The sequence below is a fragment of the Drosophila nasuta genome, chromosome 2R (genome assembly GCF_023558535.2).
Source record: "Drosophila nasuta strain 15112-1781.00 chromosome 2R, ASM2355853v1, whole genome shotgun sequence".
Taxonomy (NCBI): domain Eukaryota; kingdom Metazoa; phylum Arthropoda; class Insecta; order Diptera; family Drosophilidae; genus Drosophila; species Drosophila nasuta.
In genome coordinates, this window is record NC_083456.1 from 22,442,083 (window position 1) to 22,460,037 (window position 17,955).

The 17,955-nt window shown below is 39.4% G+C and overlaps 1 protein-coding gene across 1 annotated transcript in view; it reads left to right on the top strand.

Moving 5' to 3' along the window:
* The first annotated feature begins 6,687 nt into the window (after positions 1-6,687).
* LOC132787276 (homeotic protein Sex combs reduced) overlaps positions 6,688-17,955 on the top strand; it is a 31,279-nt gene continuing 20,011 nt past the window's right edge. Inside the window, 4 exon segments of the mRNA XM_060794214.1 lie at positions 6,688-7,533; positions 15,436-15,599; positions 15,601-16,017; positions 16,019-16,425. Coding sequence (XP_060650197.1) covers positions 15,451-15,599; positions 15,601-16,017; positions 16,019-16,425 — 973 coding nt within the window. The 5' untranslated portion in view covers positions 6,688-7,533; positions 15,436-15,450.

Sequence of the window (17,955 nt, forward strand, 5' to 3'; positions counted from 1 at the left end):
AACTGAACCTGTCCCCGAAATAGTCCTGGTGACCGTGACAAAAGTATTTTGCTGCAAATGTCCTTATTCAGATGCGAATTTAAAGGCAAAAGTCACATTCACATGCGTTTAATGCGGCCTTGATGAGGTGAACTAATTAAAGCGGCGCTGATTAGCAGCGGCAGAGCGGCAGAGCTACGACAAACACTAGCTGCAAAGGCAGTCGGGAACTGTCCAGAGCGAGGCACATGCAGAGTTAAACCATGTACAAGTGAATGCCACATTGTTCACACGCATAATGTGGGCAAAAGGATTTGGCGGCGCGCCGCAGGACGATAATGAACACAAATGAGCTGAGCGAAAGGAGTTTTTGCCAACTCTCACGAAATGGCAAACATTTGCCAAAAACCAAACATACTATTCCATACTATATAGGGAGTAGAACAATGCCAGAATTTGCCGGCGGACCTGTTGGTCCTGTTTTGCTTCGACTCATCTTGCAGCAGAAGGACACGACCTTGGCGCAATGGTTTCAAGAGCAAAGCCAGCCAGTCAGTCAGTCAGCCAGGCATTTATAGAATTTGGCTGTATATCTTTTGTTGCAATCTGATTGATTGCTGTCATGCGGATGCCAGGGTTCTTAGGGGATAAGAGTATGTATGAGAGAAATTTAGGGGCTGCAAAACAGCTGCCAAATGGCTTCCTTACACTGCACTCAACGACGCCATTTTAAATTTCCTCATTTAATCTTTATTTTTGCTGTAGAATTTAATACTTTAAAGTGTCCCTTTTGCCAGCATCTGGAGGTGGAGCCACTTTCCTTTTTGCTCTTGCAAATTAATCAACAGCATAAGCACACAGCCAGCCTGTGGGCCAGGACATGCGCAACAGTCCTGCTTCGCATCGTAGCAGCAGCCAAAGTGAGAAGGATATAGCCGGAGAGCTTTCACAGCAAAAGCTTTGTTATCTGGCTGGCCACATGCTGCACACATAGAGTGTGTGTATATAACATAAGGAATTGTATGTGATGCCACAAGCAAATCAAAATGGCGTTTTCAAAGTACTTTGACTCCAACTCCAATTCCGATTCTGACTTTGACTCAGACTCTGTTCAGACTCTAATGATGGAATCAGGCAGTGTGTCGCGTGTCGCTTTAGCTCAGCTGTTGTCCTTGCAACAAGAACAAGAACAACAACAACAACTGCGCCTAATGACACCTCAACCAAACCGCGCTCCAACTGTCTCCGTTTCTCTTCCTCCAGCTCTGCTTTTGGTCGCCATCTTGACGGCTAAGTAGCTCATCGGCTGACAGCTGAGACGCGTTTATCATAATCAAATGTGGATGGACTCTTGGCTGCTGCCACAGACAGCGACGCTCACGCTGATGCTGACACTGACACTGGGGCACTTGCAGCAAATAATAAAGCAACGAGGAAAAAAATCAGAAAATTAATTTAAATTGCCTTTTGATGTAAATGCATCTTTCAATGCATCGCCGACTGCAACCAGCAGCAACTACACTTGGCAAAAGTAAAAGCATTCTTAGTTAAATCATTTTAAGAATGCAATTCCATTTACATTTAGATTTATAACAGACACAATGAAATGATTTTGCTACTGGATAACAGAATAAAATAAATTGTAAAGTTAAGTGGAAATATGTTAAAATTCAAATATGTTTTCATGAAAAGCTTTTCGTTTTCAATGTTATAAAGACAGCTGTTGTAAACATATATTTTATATATATTATTTCAATGTTATGAATGAAGCTGTTGCATTTTAATTATATTTGCAATTAAACATTATATATTATATCAGCAACAGACTAACAAACAATCAGGTAATTTGCATTGAACATACTACAACATATAGGAATGCAGTCTTTTTTTTAGATATATATTTTATATGAAACTTTAAAAATATATTCACAAAATTTATATTGAAGGACTTTGTAATAATAAAACGACTTTTATGGAGAATCTTCTGATCTAAATAGAACTATATTATATTTTAGATTAAATTGCCATTCTCTACTCCCTAGGCTCCTTGACTATTTTCTATCGATTTCTTGAGTTTCGTTAAGTGCATTGCAGAGGACTGAGGAGAAAACTCTTCTACTGAATATGTAAGTATAAAATATAGGATTGCAGTTGTTTTATTTAATTTATATATGAAAATAAACTTTACAAAAAGATACTCAAAATTTGTATTGAAAGACTTTGCAATAACAAAAAGTCTTTTATGGAGAGGTTTCTCATCTAAATAGAGCCATCTAATATATGACTGTAGTTATATTTAATTTATATTTTAGATGAAATTGCCATTCTCTACTCCCTAGAATCCTTGACTATTTGCTATCGATTCTTTGGGTTTCGTTAAGTGTATTGCAGAGGACTGGGGAGTATGTGCTCCAGATTTGTCTTTCAGTTATCGTTTGCTCTAAGTAGCTGCAACTTCAACGTTGTGTGTTTGTCCTAAATGGCGTACATTTATCAAATGCCACTAGTAGCTACCGCTCCCCTTCCTACTCCCCATCTACTGCTCTTACTCCTCCCTCTTCTGACAGTGTCTTGTCTTGCAGCCTGTCTTAGCTGGTCCAACGAGTGCGTGAAGAACTCAAATGGCAAGGTATTAACGAATTGTCGTGAGCTGCCGAGGATGTGGCATTGGAATTGACCATTTTTCTTGGGTCGATGGCACTCACTGGCACTGGGTTTAATTGAAAACTGCTACAGTTCCGTTGCACAGTTGTAAAGTTGCATGATGCACGTTGCGCGTTGCACACAGTTCTATGCCCACATTTAATTTGAAAATTCCTCTAGTTTTTTGTTGCCCATACAGCAGCGAAAACAAAACTACAAACGCTGCTGATTGTTTCATATTAAAAGCGTGTGTGCAACAACAACAAGAACAGCAGCAGCAACAGCAACAACATCAAAAACAACTGCAACAGCAACAGCATCAATATTAACAACATGCGAGCGATGATGAAAAATCGCCTGCAACATGTTGGATGCTGCTGGGCAGAGGCTGCATTTCTGTTCTCTTCTCTCCCTCCTTCCAGCCTCATCCCCATTCCCGTTCCCATTCCCATTCCCAATGCCATCCATATACACATCGCCTACTATGACTACGGCTTTGGCTCCGGCTCCGACTGCCCGCTGGCAGCTCCGACATCAACTCCAATTACAGAAGTACACGCAGGCGTCTCTCTTATGATTCCTAGTTTTTCTTTTAATTTTCTCTATTTTTTACATTTTTAATATGGGCTCCCTCATATCGTGCGGGCTGCATAAAAAACTTACAAAAAAAAACTAAATCAATGCTTGAGTGTTTGGCATCATCTTGGAAAATAAGAAAATTCAGCGACAATTTAACTAAAGAATGTTTAATAAAAAATGTAAATATACAAATTTATGATTGCATTTATATAAGGAAATTTTATTTATATAAATTGTTATTCAAATTTATGAGTAACGATGTGAGACACAAAAATAGTTGTATTTATTTGTTTTACATCAATATTTGACATAGACAAATAATTACAATGTACAAAGCAATTTTTCTGAAAAGTATTCATTTCACTTAATATAATTACTCATTCAATATAAGTGTAAAAAAATAGCATTGGATTCTATGAATCATGTATGTATGCAAATCAAAATCTTATGCAATATATTCACTATTCACTATTTTTACAGGCGCAGTTGTAAGTTAATAAAATAGATTGTATGTATTAGAAAACATGATTTTTTTATCATTTTATTTGTTAAATTTATTATAATATATAAATACTGTGTTCTATTTACACTTTGAAGCCTACAATAATAATAGTAAATTATTTAACTTGTATTGCAATTAATTTTGTTAAACTTTAATTATTTCGTTAAAGTATCTTAAAGCAACACTTGCAACACACTTATTTGCTACGTGTTATAAAAAAATGAATCTATTTAAACGCAAATGTGAATGTCTCAAAAGATGATTATTTATATTTGAGCGCCTTGTCTCTCGCTCGATTGGAATTTGGTAGCAAAAGCAAAATTGATTTTTAATTAAGGCATTTAGCCAAACAAGTGGAAACCGAGAGAGTCGAAGTTGGAGACCAAACCCAAAAGCCGTAACCTGAAACCGAATGAATCATAAGATGCCGGCGATGTCACCAGGCAATGTGATCAATAAATTTAAATTCACTTTGAGATTCAGATTGAGATTCCGATGTTGATAGCGATGATACCCCAATGGCGTTGAATCGATGCCGATTCAAAGCCGGAGTGCAAACGAGCTCATTTTAAAGAGATGCAAACAAAAACCGAATCGTGAAACTTTGGGGCAAGGTAAAATCCAGAATACAGAAATACAGAAATACAAAACCCATTTGTCGCTGGCTGGGCTGGGCTGACTTTCTGTTTACTACAGTGCATGCTGTAAAGTTTCGAACGCAGCCAATAAAAATGGAAATGATGGCGCACACAGAACGAAACGTTTATAAAATAATAATGCGAAATAATAATGTGACGGTGATTTAGCGGAACAGCGCCACGATTGAATACAAATAAAGTGCCTGCAAAATTGGGTGGAGCGGAGCGGAGCGGGGTGGTGGAAATAGGGCTGCTTGGGGAGGGAGATTGCGTGTCGGGGACTTGGGGGACGCACTAATCTAGGATGATTTCAGCCTAATCTGGAGCAAAAAACAACACAGCATCTGGGTCCAAAGGGAGCGGGAGCACCCGCTGCTGGCGCTGCTTCTGCGTCTGCTTCTGCTGTTGACGCTCACGCTCACGTTGAAGTTGACGTTGACGTTGAGTGGCAGGCAATCATCTGCCTCGTCCAGCGTCCAACTACCTGTTTCTCTGCTGTTGTTTCTCTTTGCCAGCTGAGGCAACTCCGTGTGGAGCCACCGCCGTTGTCGTGGTCGTCGTCGTCGTCGCCGCCATAGGCCGTTGGTCCAGGCCATGCGGCACCCCCTGAAGCATAAATCAAAGCTGGAGGCGTGGCCTATCTGAAGTGTGAGCGAGCGCGAATGCTTTTCGAACATGCGCACACAGCGTGCGTCTCGCTTGTGCGCACAGCGAGCAACCCGAATGATTTACAGTTTTCGAAGACACGCACACACACAGACACACTCGCGACACACACTCACTGCGGCTCGGACTCCACAACGAAAGGCTCGACGCTGTCAAACGTGAATCGAACGTGGCGCACTCAAGTACGCCAGCTGCGCGCTCGGTAACCGGTTGATTATTAAACTAACTGACTGCTGACTTTCCCACTGGAAATATTCGTGTAGTTCGTATATAGCGCGAGGTGTAACGTCTAATATCCAACTGGGTACTGGATATATTGGGTGGGTTCCATCAATCAGACAGCCCCACTTGGTCCCTCTTAGGCGACGGCAATACGCAAAACAAAGCTTATAGTGTTATGGAAGTGTAATTGAAATTATATATATTTCACAAACAGGCCTGAGGATATATGCAATAAAAGAATATCTTAAAATTCGATTTGGCTTCATCTCGTCATGAAGCTGTGAAGCTTTAATAATGCCAATGCAATTGGTAAAAGTTACGACAATTGAGTAAAACTAATCAAATCAAAACAAGTGTTACAAAGTGCTTACAAATATATATTTCTTGTGTGTGCTGCAAAAAAACAAATACTAAAATCGCATTAGCAACAACATTTTGGATTGGATTTCAATACGAGTAGTAAAACTATAGGTAAGTTCGTCAAAGTATTTCTTAGAGCAACCACTAAATGGGGACTTGAAAAGTTACTGCAATTTATAAAGGCAATTAGCAAACGAGTTTCTAGCTAATCTCTTTTTAAATATCTTACACAAATAAATATTCGCTGAATCGCTCCATAAATCTTCAGAAATTTAGAATACATATTAGCAGATTGGTCTTTAAATATGTAGATTAAAACTAAAGTCTTAACACCTTGGGAAATTATTTTGTTTTTGTTTTGACTGTTTAAACTTTAAAACTAAAGTAAACTTTCTCGCTGTTATCAAACTTTTTTCGACTACACACACACACACACATAAACACAGAGGAACACACTGATGTGCGAAGGCATGTAAGTTTTGGTCCCGTATTCGAAATTCGAATTCGTGTTGTGCTCGTATCGAGCGATCCCAGTTCATCGTGTAGGTGAGACACACGCATAGTGTACGTGTGATCAATAAGAATGTTTCGAAATAGAATGTGTTCGCACTCGAAGAGCGTAAGCACGTATTCGAACTCGCTCTCTTTCGAACTTACACACACACACACGCGCGCACTCATGCTCACACATATTTGCGGCTACACATTTCGGCGTCCGCAAAGGTAAAAACAGAGCAGCGGAGCAATGGCAACGTGTGCGAGCGAGATAGCAGGCAACCGCATTAAATGCTGTCTGACTGCTCTAACTCGCATGGCCAGTTCGAATTTCTTTTTTGTTTGGTGTTTTTTTTCCGTAGCGAGTGTTTAATGAATGCACTCGAATGAATGTGTGTTTGCCACTGCCATAGCACAGCTCTAAGTGTGTGTGTGTGTGTGTGTGTGTGAGTGAATATTACAGTGTGTGTATGTGTGTGTGTGTGCGTCTACTTGCTCGTACTCGCTGCTACAATTGGCGGCGCTGGCGCTGCGCGTAGCATGAGTTTTTTATTGATGCTCAGATATTTGAATTATGCCCGAGCAGTCAAAGTGAGACATTGGCGCTTCGAGCACGTATTCGCGGATACATTCATACTATACAACAATATACGAGAACAGCAGAAACCGAGCCAAGCCAAAAGCAATCCATCAATCCGTCATAGCAGACGCGCTCGCTTCGTTCGCGAATCTCGCGCGGCTCTCACCATATCTATGAAGATACAATAATAATAACAAAAGCATCGCGCATCCGTCGGATACAGATACAACAACAACAATAGATACAACAGATACAATTGCAACATCTCAACATGCTCAGTGCTGCTGACTTTGAACGATAATAACGAAAGATGGATGGGCAGCTAAGTGTTTTCACTGCCAGTGTTTTCATCGATGACGTTTTAAACTACACTCCAACATTCGCGCTGATGGATACTACAAAAAAAATAAATTCGTCGTAAATGCTCAACCGTCTCCCAAAATTAGATACAATCAATTGATCGTTTATAATCGATCCTAACCAGAACTGTGACAAATCGTGTGCCTGCCCGCTGCGGCTAATTGCGGCTATAAATTCGCCAAAAATTCAGTGAAACGACAGGTAAAACAGCGAATGCAACTGCGAACTCCCCGTTAAACCTCAGGATATGCAAAACGGATTAACTTGAAAATATGCGGGCTCGACTCGGTAATTAGCTAAAGGTCAACTCAAAGTGCTCGAAAATCGTTTCCGCCGCATAACAAAAACATTGTGAATTTACAACAACATTAATAAATTGTGAAGTGAAGCACATTCAAATCGGTTGCACTTGTTTAACAACAAATAACAATTACCGACGGCTAAAATTTTGTTCAAGTGAATGCAGCTAAACTGCGAAACTTCAAAGCAATTTTAAACAGAGAGCAAAGGTAAAATGGAAACCATTTTTTTTTTTTTATCGAAAAAACATAAATAATTGAACATAGAGGAGTTCAAAGTGCGGGGAGACCTTGCAGAAAATTTTCTGTAGAATTTTTAAAGAAAAATTATTATTTATTTTACTAGTTTTTAAAATTAATCAAAGAATAGAACAATGTAATATTTTCATAGGATTTTAATATTTACTACAAATCAAAAATCTCTAAAATTATTTGAAAATATAAAAAAAGTTTCCTTAAAATCGAAGAAACACAAAATATTTCAAAATTTTTGAAATAGAAAAAAAGTTGCCTTAAAATCTGAGAGACACAAAATTGAGTCATAACAAACAAAAACCAAAAATAAAAAGTATTTTAAACGCAAACTAATGTATTTAAATATATTTATACAAGTATAACTGAAACAAATGAGAACATTTATTTATACAGAAAGTTTACCAGTTTGCTGAGAAAACAATAATTACTCAGACCAAACAAAAATTTCTTCGAGGCTCTAAGAAAGAACAAATAATAATAGCAGCTCTTAGAAGTTCAACTTTTCACTTCGGCCGAACTTAGTTTGCCTTCTAACTTGCTTAGCAAAATTAACCATCAAACAGAGTTCTCGACTTAAAGACGTGAAAAATGAATTTGAACGGTTCTTAAAGAAATTGCCGTTGCATTATCGCATACTCCGATCAAATTGATATATTAAATTGAGTCCAGTTTCGAGGCTTCAATTAAATTATGCTGGGGTAAAGTTAAACTTCTCTTCAGTGTTTGTTTTGTGCTCAGCAGTCTTCTTGGGCGCTTCCAATTTGCTATTGTTGTGTTCCATTTTTGTTTTTTTTTTGGGTTGCGTGCGCGATATCAACGCAAAGAATTTTCACTTCATTAAAACGAATGCAGCCGTTTTTGAAATAATTAAGAGCCACAAAGGCGAAATGTCACCGCGAATGAAAAATGCCTAACAAGCAGCCAAACACACACACACATACGCAGTGGTATAATCTACCTACTATACATTTACTCGATATATTATATATACAATACATTGTATAATATCTAATACATATGTATCCGTGTGGAAAACCACGGCGTGGTACATAGAAATTGCGTGGTCTGCTTTGCCGTGCCCTTTCCTCTCCTCTCCTCTACTCTCCTCTCCTTTCGCTGTCTTGACTTGCCCCTGATCCGTCCACATGGAAGTCATGCTGACCCGCTCGCAGTGGGCGCAACGAAACTCAAGAGGCATTGATATGGAACAGTCACACAACCTCAAAGGGTCCAACTTCGAGTACTCCACATGGTCGTAGGGAGTGAAGAATATTGCCACTTGATGTAGGTCACTTTCATTTGCATTTGCATTTCCTTCGCTCTCTCGCAGGGTGGTCGAAGGCAGATCAAAGCGCTGTTGCATAATGTGTGGACACAAAGGCTGCTGCCCGGCGAGTTAATTGGTCTCAAACAAAACACGCAGAGAAAGCGCCTCAGACACACAGACGTTTAGTACTATTTACTTAGGTTCCAAGACGAAAGTCCTCTGTGTGTGGATTCTTCGGCCACTGCAGTTATTGTTTGGCGCTGTCAGCGCTTTTATTTATGCCATCATCATTCGCATTTGGCCTGCGCCTCGAGCACACATTCATCATTGGCATTTCGAGTGGTTAGAGAGCCGCCAGGCGAGCCTTCTCTCTCCATAAGGGGCTGCAAATGTCATGATGATATTTTAGCTTTACTTATTTATATTTATAAATCAAAATACCAGAGTGCCCAAATAAAAAAAAAAAATGTATGAAACACGCAAAGTTTGCCGCGACAACAGCCATAACAACAACTGCAAATAACTTGTTGTAGTTGCTGTTCTTCTTGTTGTTGTTGCTTTTGTTGCTGGGGAGTCGTTGATCTATTGAGGCGACGGCAGCCATTTGCTTAACTTGTTTTTTTTTGTATTTTTTGATGTGTAGGTACAATAAGTGCCGGGACACATTTATTTTCGACGAAAGGAGGCGCTTACATTACTTTCTAGCGTTTTGCCAGTTGACGATTTGTTTGCTCCACACGCTGATAAATTCTGATTTATATTTTCAGTTCTAAATAATATTAGGTTCTAAGTCTCATTACATTACTACATTTGCTATATATATTTGCTAAACAAAAATTAGAGCCTCATAAAAATTCTTGCGAAAAAAAAATGGTTTAAATGTAAATTGAATTATATTCTGTTAGGCATTACAAAAATTCGTATATGTATTACAAGCACCATTAGAAATATGATCTCAACAAAATATAATTATAAAATTGACGATACTTTTAACTTCTTTATGCTCATCATTTTAAACCAAACATTAATATAAGGAGTATACTAAATCTTATGAAGTTTAGTTGTGTAAATTGGTTTATACAAGCTGCTTACAATTATTTTTAAATAAAATGTAGGATTCTATTTATAACCCCACATAAAATTGAGTATAATAAATTCACAAATTGTTTAGTTAATTATTAAACTTTCTTTGAAAAAGTATAGGAAACTACAATAGAAATATCTACAAGCTGTTAAAATTAAAATAAAACATCGAAGGGAGTTTCAGCTGTGTTGCCTTACCATCCTCTCTCATTCTGTCGATGTATTTTTAAATGACATTGAAAAAGCCGCAACAATTTATGGTAGCAATCTCTCAGAGTATCTGCTGCTCGTAGCCACATGCATCAATTAGTCCTCACGGTAGCCTAGCGCAAAACATGTTGCACAATGTGTTGTTGTGTTGCGTTGTCCTTGACCCTTGGTAAATATCATTATTATTGCTTGTGACAGCCACAACTATTACATAACAGATCATAAATTATGTGTTAAAGAGAGCACCGCAGACAAAACCGCAAAAACTCGTACTACATGTATTTCGAGTACGTGTCAAAAGGTCAACAATGGCCGCTTGCAGTGAGAGAGAACAAGAAGGAGGAGGAGGATCGAGCTGAGCTGTGTTCAATGGACGCAAAACTCAAAAACCAAATCAAAAACTCATAAAAATTATGAGAGAGCCGCAACCACAAGAGAGATGACAGGCGACAGACGAGGGTTAAAGCGAGAAACTGTAACAATAACCAATGGGATAGAGAGAGACAGTGTGATTGAGAAAGACAAAGCAAAAAAAAAGAGAAACCAAATAATAATATTTATGACTACTTTTATGAGGTGCTTACAAATTTTTATGAGTTTTTAATGGGGCCCACTTGCAATCGTGTGTGTTTGTCGTTCCTTTTGGCTCGTTGTTATACAGTATATCGCACACAAGTCAGACAGAGAGCGAAAGAGCGTGAGTGAGATGGGGAGATGAGTGTGACTGCGCGTGCGCAAATACCTTTTAGAATTGTACCTCGCTCTTTGTCGTGGCTTGTCTTTGGGCCTGTGGCAGTTTTTAGAAGCGGCGTGTTTACATATACACGAGCTACGCCCATGTTGACAACAAATATTAAAAATTATGATTTATAGCCGGGCCCCGACAATAACAACGAAGGCGAGAGCTGGAAATCTGTAATGTCGGAGCGAGTCAGCGACTCAGCGACGATGGGCGACAACAAGAGGGCGACATTTGTTAAAGAAATAACTGCTTAGGGTTTCATAATTAAGAGATGGTTGCCGCATGATGATGAAGTGCTTAGAAATGGATGACTGTTTCAAGTTGCTGCTAGATTTGGGATTTAAATGAGAATGGAATTGATATAGAAACGGGGCAAACGGGAAAAATAATAACAAACATAAGTAACAGCATGCGATTCTCAAAGAAATATGTATTTCTAAATATATTTTTAAGTGAATATTAATTCTATAATTTCATTTAAGTTATGAAGATCTGAATTATCGACCTTATGAATGATAATAATAATTTTATTACATATAAAGTGTAAACAGATTTGATACTCTTCAATATATTTATTTAGCTAATTCCTATTCTTTTCGAAAATGTATTTTTATATCTCAATTTGGAATTCTTAATTTAATTAATTCACAAATATACATATATATATATATATATTTATATATATAAATATATTTCTATATTTCAACATGAAATTCATCTTTTTAGATTTGTTTTAAGATCATAAATTCTCAAACTCAATATTTTGATTCCTGTTATTACAACGTAATTTCTTCTCTTTGTGTTTAAATTGCATCTTTAAAAATTGATTTACTGTTTCAGGCTTTTGTAGCTAATAACTGCAATTAGAATCGGAATTAGCACTAGAAAGTATATATAATAAGCAACCGGTTATTGTCTCTTAATAATCTTTAATAAGTAATGCATTAAGACAGCATTCAAAATATAAACATTCCACAGTTCACGACTGCATTTAGCCTGAGTTAAATATCGATTATGCAAAAGTTAATCATCTTAATTACAATACGCTGAACCCTATACAATATATGAGGTCGAGGTCGGTGCGTCTAGAAAGTCTGCCATTGTCTTGTGAGTCTTCGTGAAAAGTCAACGAAAGTCGAAAAGGGGGAAAAGAAGAAACCCTTTTCAGCTGTCGCATTGGTCCCAATTGATTTATGATGACATTACCCTGCTGCTAAAGAGGGATACATATACTTATAGAACTATATACTATACTAGAGAGCTGCGCATGTGCAACTCAATTGCTGTTTATTTACCTGTGCATCAACAACAATTGGGAAACGAAATTCGTTATGCGGTTTAAGTTTCACTCCCGTTCGATGGGCATATTAAAACTGTTTATACAAAGATGCCCAAGGCAAAGCGATCAGAGACCAGAGAAAGAAAGGAAAAGAAAAGAAGTGAAGTGAAAAAAAGGAAGAGAAAATAAAAATGAAAATGCGCAACCGCCACGCAGACGCCGAGAGACAAAGGAAACTCGCTCGATTTTAGAGCTGTGTTCGCTCCCTCGTCTCATTTCTCGTCTCGTCTCCGTGAGATGTGTCGCTGCCCAAAAAGAATTGCCATAATTTATGGCTTTCTTATGGGGCGACAATCAGCAGCCGACCAATCTATGGCAATATTTATATATATAAGCATTTTGTACATATATTTTGTATTCTCCCTCACTGTTGATATTTTTGTTGCTGTTGTTGTTGTTGAGAACGAGCCCGCAAATTCGGTTTGCGTTTTCATTATTCATGGATTTAATTAACACCAATTGAACCGCTTGTCGCGTCGACTCGACTCTTTGGAAAACAATTTTCAAATACGAAATTATATATTGCCTCTATTTAGTTTTTGAATTTTTAATTTACCGTTAAGTGATCGAAATAAATAAACAACAGACCGAATTAATTGCAGATGCAACTGCTTCAGAGGAGAACATAGAAAATTACACTATCGAATTATTTATTTTACTCTCAATTATTGGTTTTCATCACTCTCATCATAGTTCTTGGCCATCGACAGGCAATTTAAGTTTGATCTTTCGACTTAATTCTTGTGTACAGAAAACATTCGCCAATATCCACAAAGAGTCAGGAAGGTCAATGTTGCTGTTGTTGTCTTGTCTATTTCGCTAAGCGTATAATTTCGATAATCGAACAGTTTGTATGTCAAGTTGGCACACAGTTTGACTACACTCATATATTGCCAATGGGCTAATTCAAAAATCGAAAAGATTTAGCCGAAAAAAAAATAAGAAAAAGAAAAAGAAACCGTTACAATTGCTTTAAACTGCATAATCGCCAATACCCAGGGCCGAATTCGAATTTACAGGAACGTTGCTCATCAAATAAATCTCTGTCGAGCGACGAGCTTTGCCTGCCCCATGCCCCATGCCCCAAATGCACCGTGCACCGTGCACCATGCACCATGTAGCATGCTGCATGCCAATGCCTCGCGCCTCAATACTTGTTGGCCAAGCTAAACCCAAGGCAGGCCAGGGCCACATCCAAAGTCAGACTCAGAGACTAAGAGAGCCGATTTAATTTAAAGCTTCAACTCCTTTCATTTGGACAACATGCTAAAGGGTTAAATTGCCCACTGAATCAAAATTATTGGTTTCAAACGAAGCCAAAGCAGAGAAGCCGCAATAACAGAGCAACAACAAAAAACTATATACTATAGATACTATATAGTATCTACTTTAAGGGACTCACTTCCAGAGGTCGTTGCATTGTTTTTTCGGGCCAGTGCTGTTTTTTGTTTTGGTATTTCATCGTGGTGGAAATTGGCTTCCTACTGGTTGGACTTGGCCTGCTATTTGCCATTGCGTTTTACACATTTTTTTCGGCTTTGAGGCAACGAAGCCAGTCAGTCGATGGCTTGCTGTTTTGCAATCGTGGCTTCTTTTGTGTGGCTATCTCCGCTGCAACGTAAGAAAAGAAGAGGAAAAGAAATTCAAGTTTTTCTTAAACAACAAACACTGTCCGGCTTTTTGTTTGGTGTGGTGTGGCATGGCCACAAGTGCAGCACAAGTGTCCAGGCAACGAGAGTCACGAGTTAAGAGTCGAAAGCCGCGAGAGTCGCAAGTCGAGAGTCGAGAGTGGGCGGGTCAGGCATTCCATCCAGACAGCGAGTGCCCAATGCCAGGCCAGGCGAGTGTCGTGCTGTTGTTGCAACGCGTTTGCTGTTGCTTTTGCTGTTGCTGTGTTGCCGTGCCACACCAAAATTGCATGCACGTAATGCCAATGCTTAGGCATATCCGCGCCTGCCCATCGGCTCAAGTGAAATCCACTCTTTCACCCTCAAGTGTCCAGTGAGCACACGGTTCCTGCTCCCGGAAACTGCCAACAACATCAGCAGCTCAGCAGCGACCAGCGACAGCCTGTAGAACAAGTATGGCTGGCTGGCAAATTGGGTTCTTAGCCGCTTCGCCCAAAAAATAATTGTAATAATACTGAACCCGAAAAATCACTTCAGGTGATTGGCCAATATTGCATAGGAATTCTGGCCACACAATAATCATCTATAACAATGGCTGCAAAGCTCACTCAAAACTTGGTATTAAATGTTGCCCAAAAATGTGCAATCATTTCACAATATAATGTGCTTAATACTAAAGCAGCTTTGGGTCAAGATGCTGCCTAACAATAGTTATTACATTTGTTTTTTTGGGAAGCTTAATGGAACAATGAAATAGCAGTTTTGAAAAGTCTGTGTTATTCTTGAAGTATGAAATGGTTTAGGTGATGGAAAATATTATCTAAAGTAAGCTTAAGAAGAAAGTTAAAATTATAGCAAACATTTCATCAATTATAATTGAACACCTTTATTAAATTATTCTAAAACGAATTCAAAATAATTATTATCAAATATATAATGCAAAAAGGAATATGCGTTATGTAGTTTTGTTTCTTTCACACTGCTATTTTAAAGTTCATAGTTGTATATTACATTTTTAATAATACACAACTATCGGATATGTCTTATTTTAAATATTAGACTTTGTACAACTTCAATTTGATAAGTTCAAAGACACCAAGAATTTAAATTGAAGATGTTCAATAAATAGTTCTAAGATACTTACAAATAATTCTAGCAAAATATATAAAGCAAGTTGCTTAACATTTAAATGAAAAGTTGAAATTCTTATTTAAAATTTTCGATAACAATCCGTTAAAGCCGCGAACTATATCAAATGTTGCTCACAAATTTACATATCACACCGATTCGCCTTGAGCTTTTCTAATTTAAATATTAGACTCTCAGATTATGCAAAACTTGAGCCTGCATTTATATGCTAAGTTCAATGGCTCTTTGCGTGGAAGAACAGCAACTCAGCCTCCTTCGGAAGTGAGCTGTAGAGAGCTGTAGATCGGGTAATGGGATCTGCAGCTGGGCGGGGATTAGCAGACTACACCTAGAGCCAAAGTGCAATCTGTGGTGCAGATCATGCTTAAAGCAAACCACTCAATACTACAACAACAAATATATAGTAAGCAAACTCTGTTGTGCTCTGTTTCATTTGCAGATATCGATCGCGAAAATGGATCCCGACTGCTTTGCCATGTCCTCGTACCAGTTTGTCAACTCGCTGGCCTCCTGCTATCCACAGCAGATGAATCCACAGCAGAGCCATCCGGGCGCCAATGCCAGCAATGCGGGCAACAGCAACGGCGGCGGTGCGGGCGGTGCTAACGGGGGGGCAGGGCAACTCGGGGGCAGCGACGCCGGGCAGCAATGATTACTTCCCAGCAGCGGCCGCGTACACGCCCAATTTGTATCCGAACACACCGCAGGCACACTATGCCAACCAGGCTGCCTATGGATTGGGTGGCGGTGGAGGAGGTGCGCCTGGCGGTGGTCAGGCTAATCCCGATATGGTCGACTATACACAGTTGCAGCCACAGCGATTGCTGCTGCAGCAGCAGCAACAACAGCAGCACGCACATGCGACGGCTGCAGTTGTGGCTCAGCAGCAACAGCAGCAGCAACAGTTGCCACAGCAGCAGCAACAACACCCGCAGCAACAGCAACAGCAGCAGCAGCAGCAACAACAGTCGAGCATCAGCTGTAAATATGCCAACGATCCGTCAACGCCCGGGGGGCAACAACAACAACAACAATAACAACAACAACAGCGCCAACAGCAACAACAACAACAACCAATCGTTAGCCAGTCCACAGGATCTCTCCACCCGCGACATCTCGCCCAAACTCTCGCCCAGCTCCGTCGTGGAGAGCGTCGCCCGTTCCCTCAACAAAGGCGTCCTCGGTGGCAGCTTAGCCGCCGCTGCCGCCGCCGTCAGCCTGAACAACAACCACAGCGGCGGGGCAGGCAGCGGGGTGCCAGGACCCGGCAATGTCAACGTCAATGTGCCCATGCACAGTCCGGGTGGCGGCGACTCTGACTCCGAGAGCGACAGCGGCAACGAGGCGGGCAGCAGTCAGAACAGCGGCAATGGCAAGAAGAATCCACCACAGATCTATCCCTGGATGAAGCGAGTACATCTCGGACAGAGTAAGTTGACTTTTATTTAATATCATATTTGAAAATTGTTGATAAATTAGGGAACAATAACTGTGAAACTGTGTCAACGTTCCAAGAAAACAAGACTAAGATGTTTAGAATGCACAAATTAGAACAGAATTAAACCTCCGAAGTTAGAAGTTATATAAAATTCAAAGATTTTCTTCCCGAAAATTTGGTAAATATTAAAGAAATAATTACTGCCAAACTATTTTAAGGAAACAATCCGACATAACAAATAAATAGATATGGAAAAAAAAATAGTCAAAAACAATTCTTCAAATATTCGGAATATTTCATACTCACCTCTTAAATGTCACAAAGAGGTGGCAAATGTTTTTAATGTTAATTTCGATTAGTTACTCAAGTACTATAATCATCTTTTTTTCCTTACAAACATTGCTAACTCTTTGAATTCAAACAAAAGTATGTGTTAATACTTAAGATTACTCCAGAGTTGTCCAAACACACTCTTACAATCAAGTTTGAAGTATGCGTTTGCTACTCTTCAGTTGCCAGCTGATAATTGTTCAAAAAAAAACTTATTCAAGTGACTCGATAATCTGTGAACCGATTTAGAAAGAACGCTCTCGAGTGCTAGAAATCGAAATCTGGCAGAGAACTTTATGAGATATTTAAGTTAATCAGTCATTCATTCAATTGCGAGCACTTGCTTGCTACCATTCGGTAGCAATACGGGAATGTGAGAAGAGCGTGCGGGGAGGGGAGCGTGTTCCAGCACCAAATTGTCTGGCAAACTGAGCGCGCGGGGCATCTTGTCAAAATACATAAACAATAACAAAATTTCCCTCACACTTCGACTTTCCCATTTTTCTTGCGGCGCTGCGTGAAAACTCGACCGCGAAAATCGCAGCGCGTGAAATTGTAAACAAACGTGTTCCCCCTCAAGTACGGGGGCATGCCCCGGGTATCCCAATCCCAGCAATCCGGCAACTGGCAACCGGCACCCGCGGCTAATGCCGACAGACTCCCACAATAACTCATAATACCTATATAGATACAGATACAATTTTAGCCACAGATACAGATACATTTTGTGATGCGGCTGCTGCTGCTCTATGCGTTTCGTCTTGATATGAATCTCGCACCTCTCGCTCCGTTTATATTTAAATTTTCCAAAATTGATGAAAAATTGTTGTGCCTGACGCTAGAATTCTATAGATACTAAGAAACAAAAAAAACTGAAAAAATTTGTGAACGAAAAATTGTTGAGCGATTTTTCATCATGTCAGTGATTTTTCTTTAGCAACCTCCCGCCCCCAGCTCTCTATCCACTGTGTCTCTCTCTCTCTCTCGCCTCGTATTGGAGACCTATTGACAGAGAAACTCACGACGAAGAAAAAAGTTTGACCCTAGTTATCAGGTGCATAGGTCTTGCATAAGTCTTCAGCTTGACTGCAGCAGTTGGCATTTTTTTCGGAAAAAAAAAACTGTTCATAAAAACAATTTATAGTTATTTTTATTAATTTCAATCGAACGCCTGGCTGTCATCGATCAAAC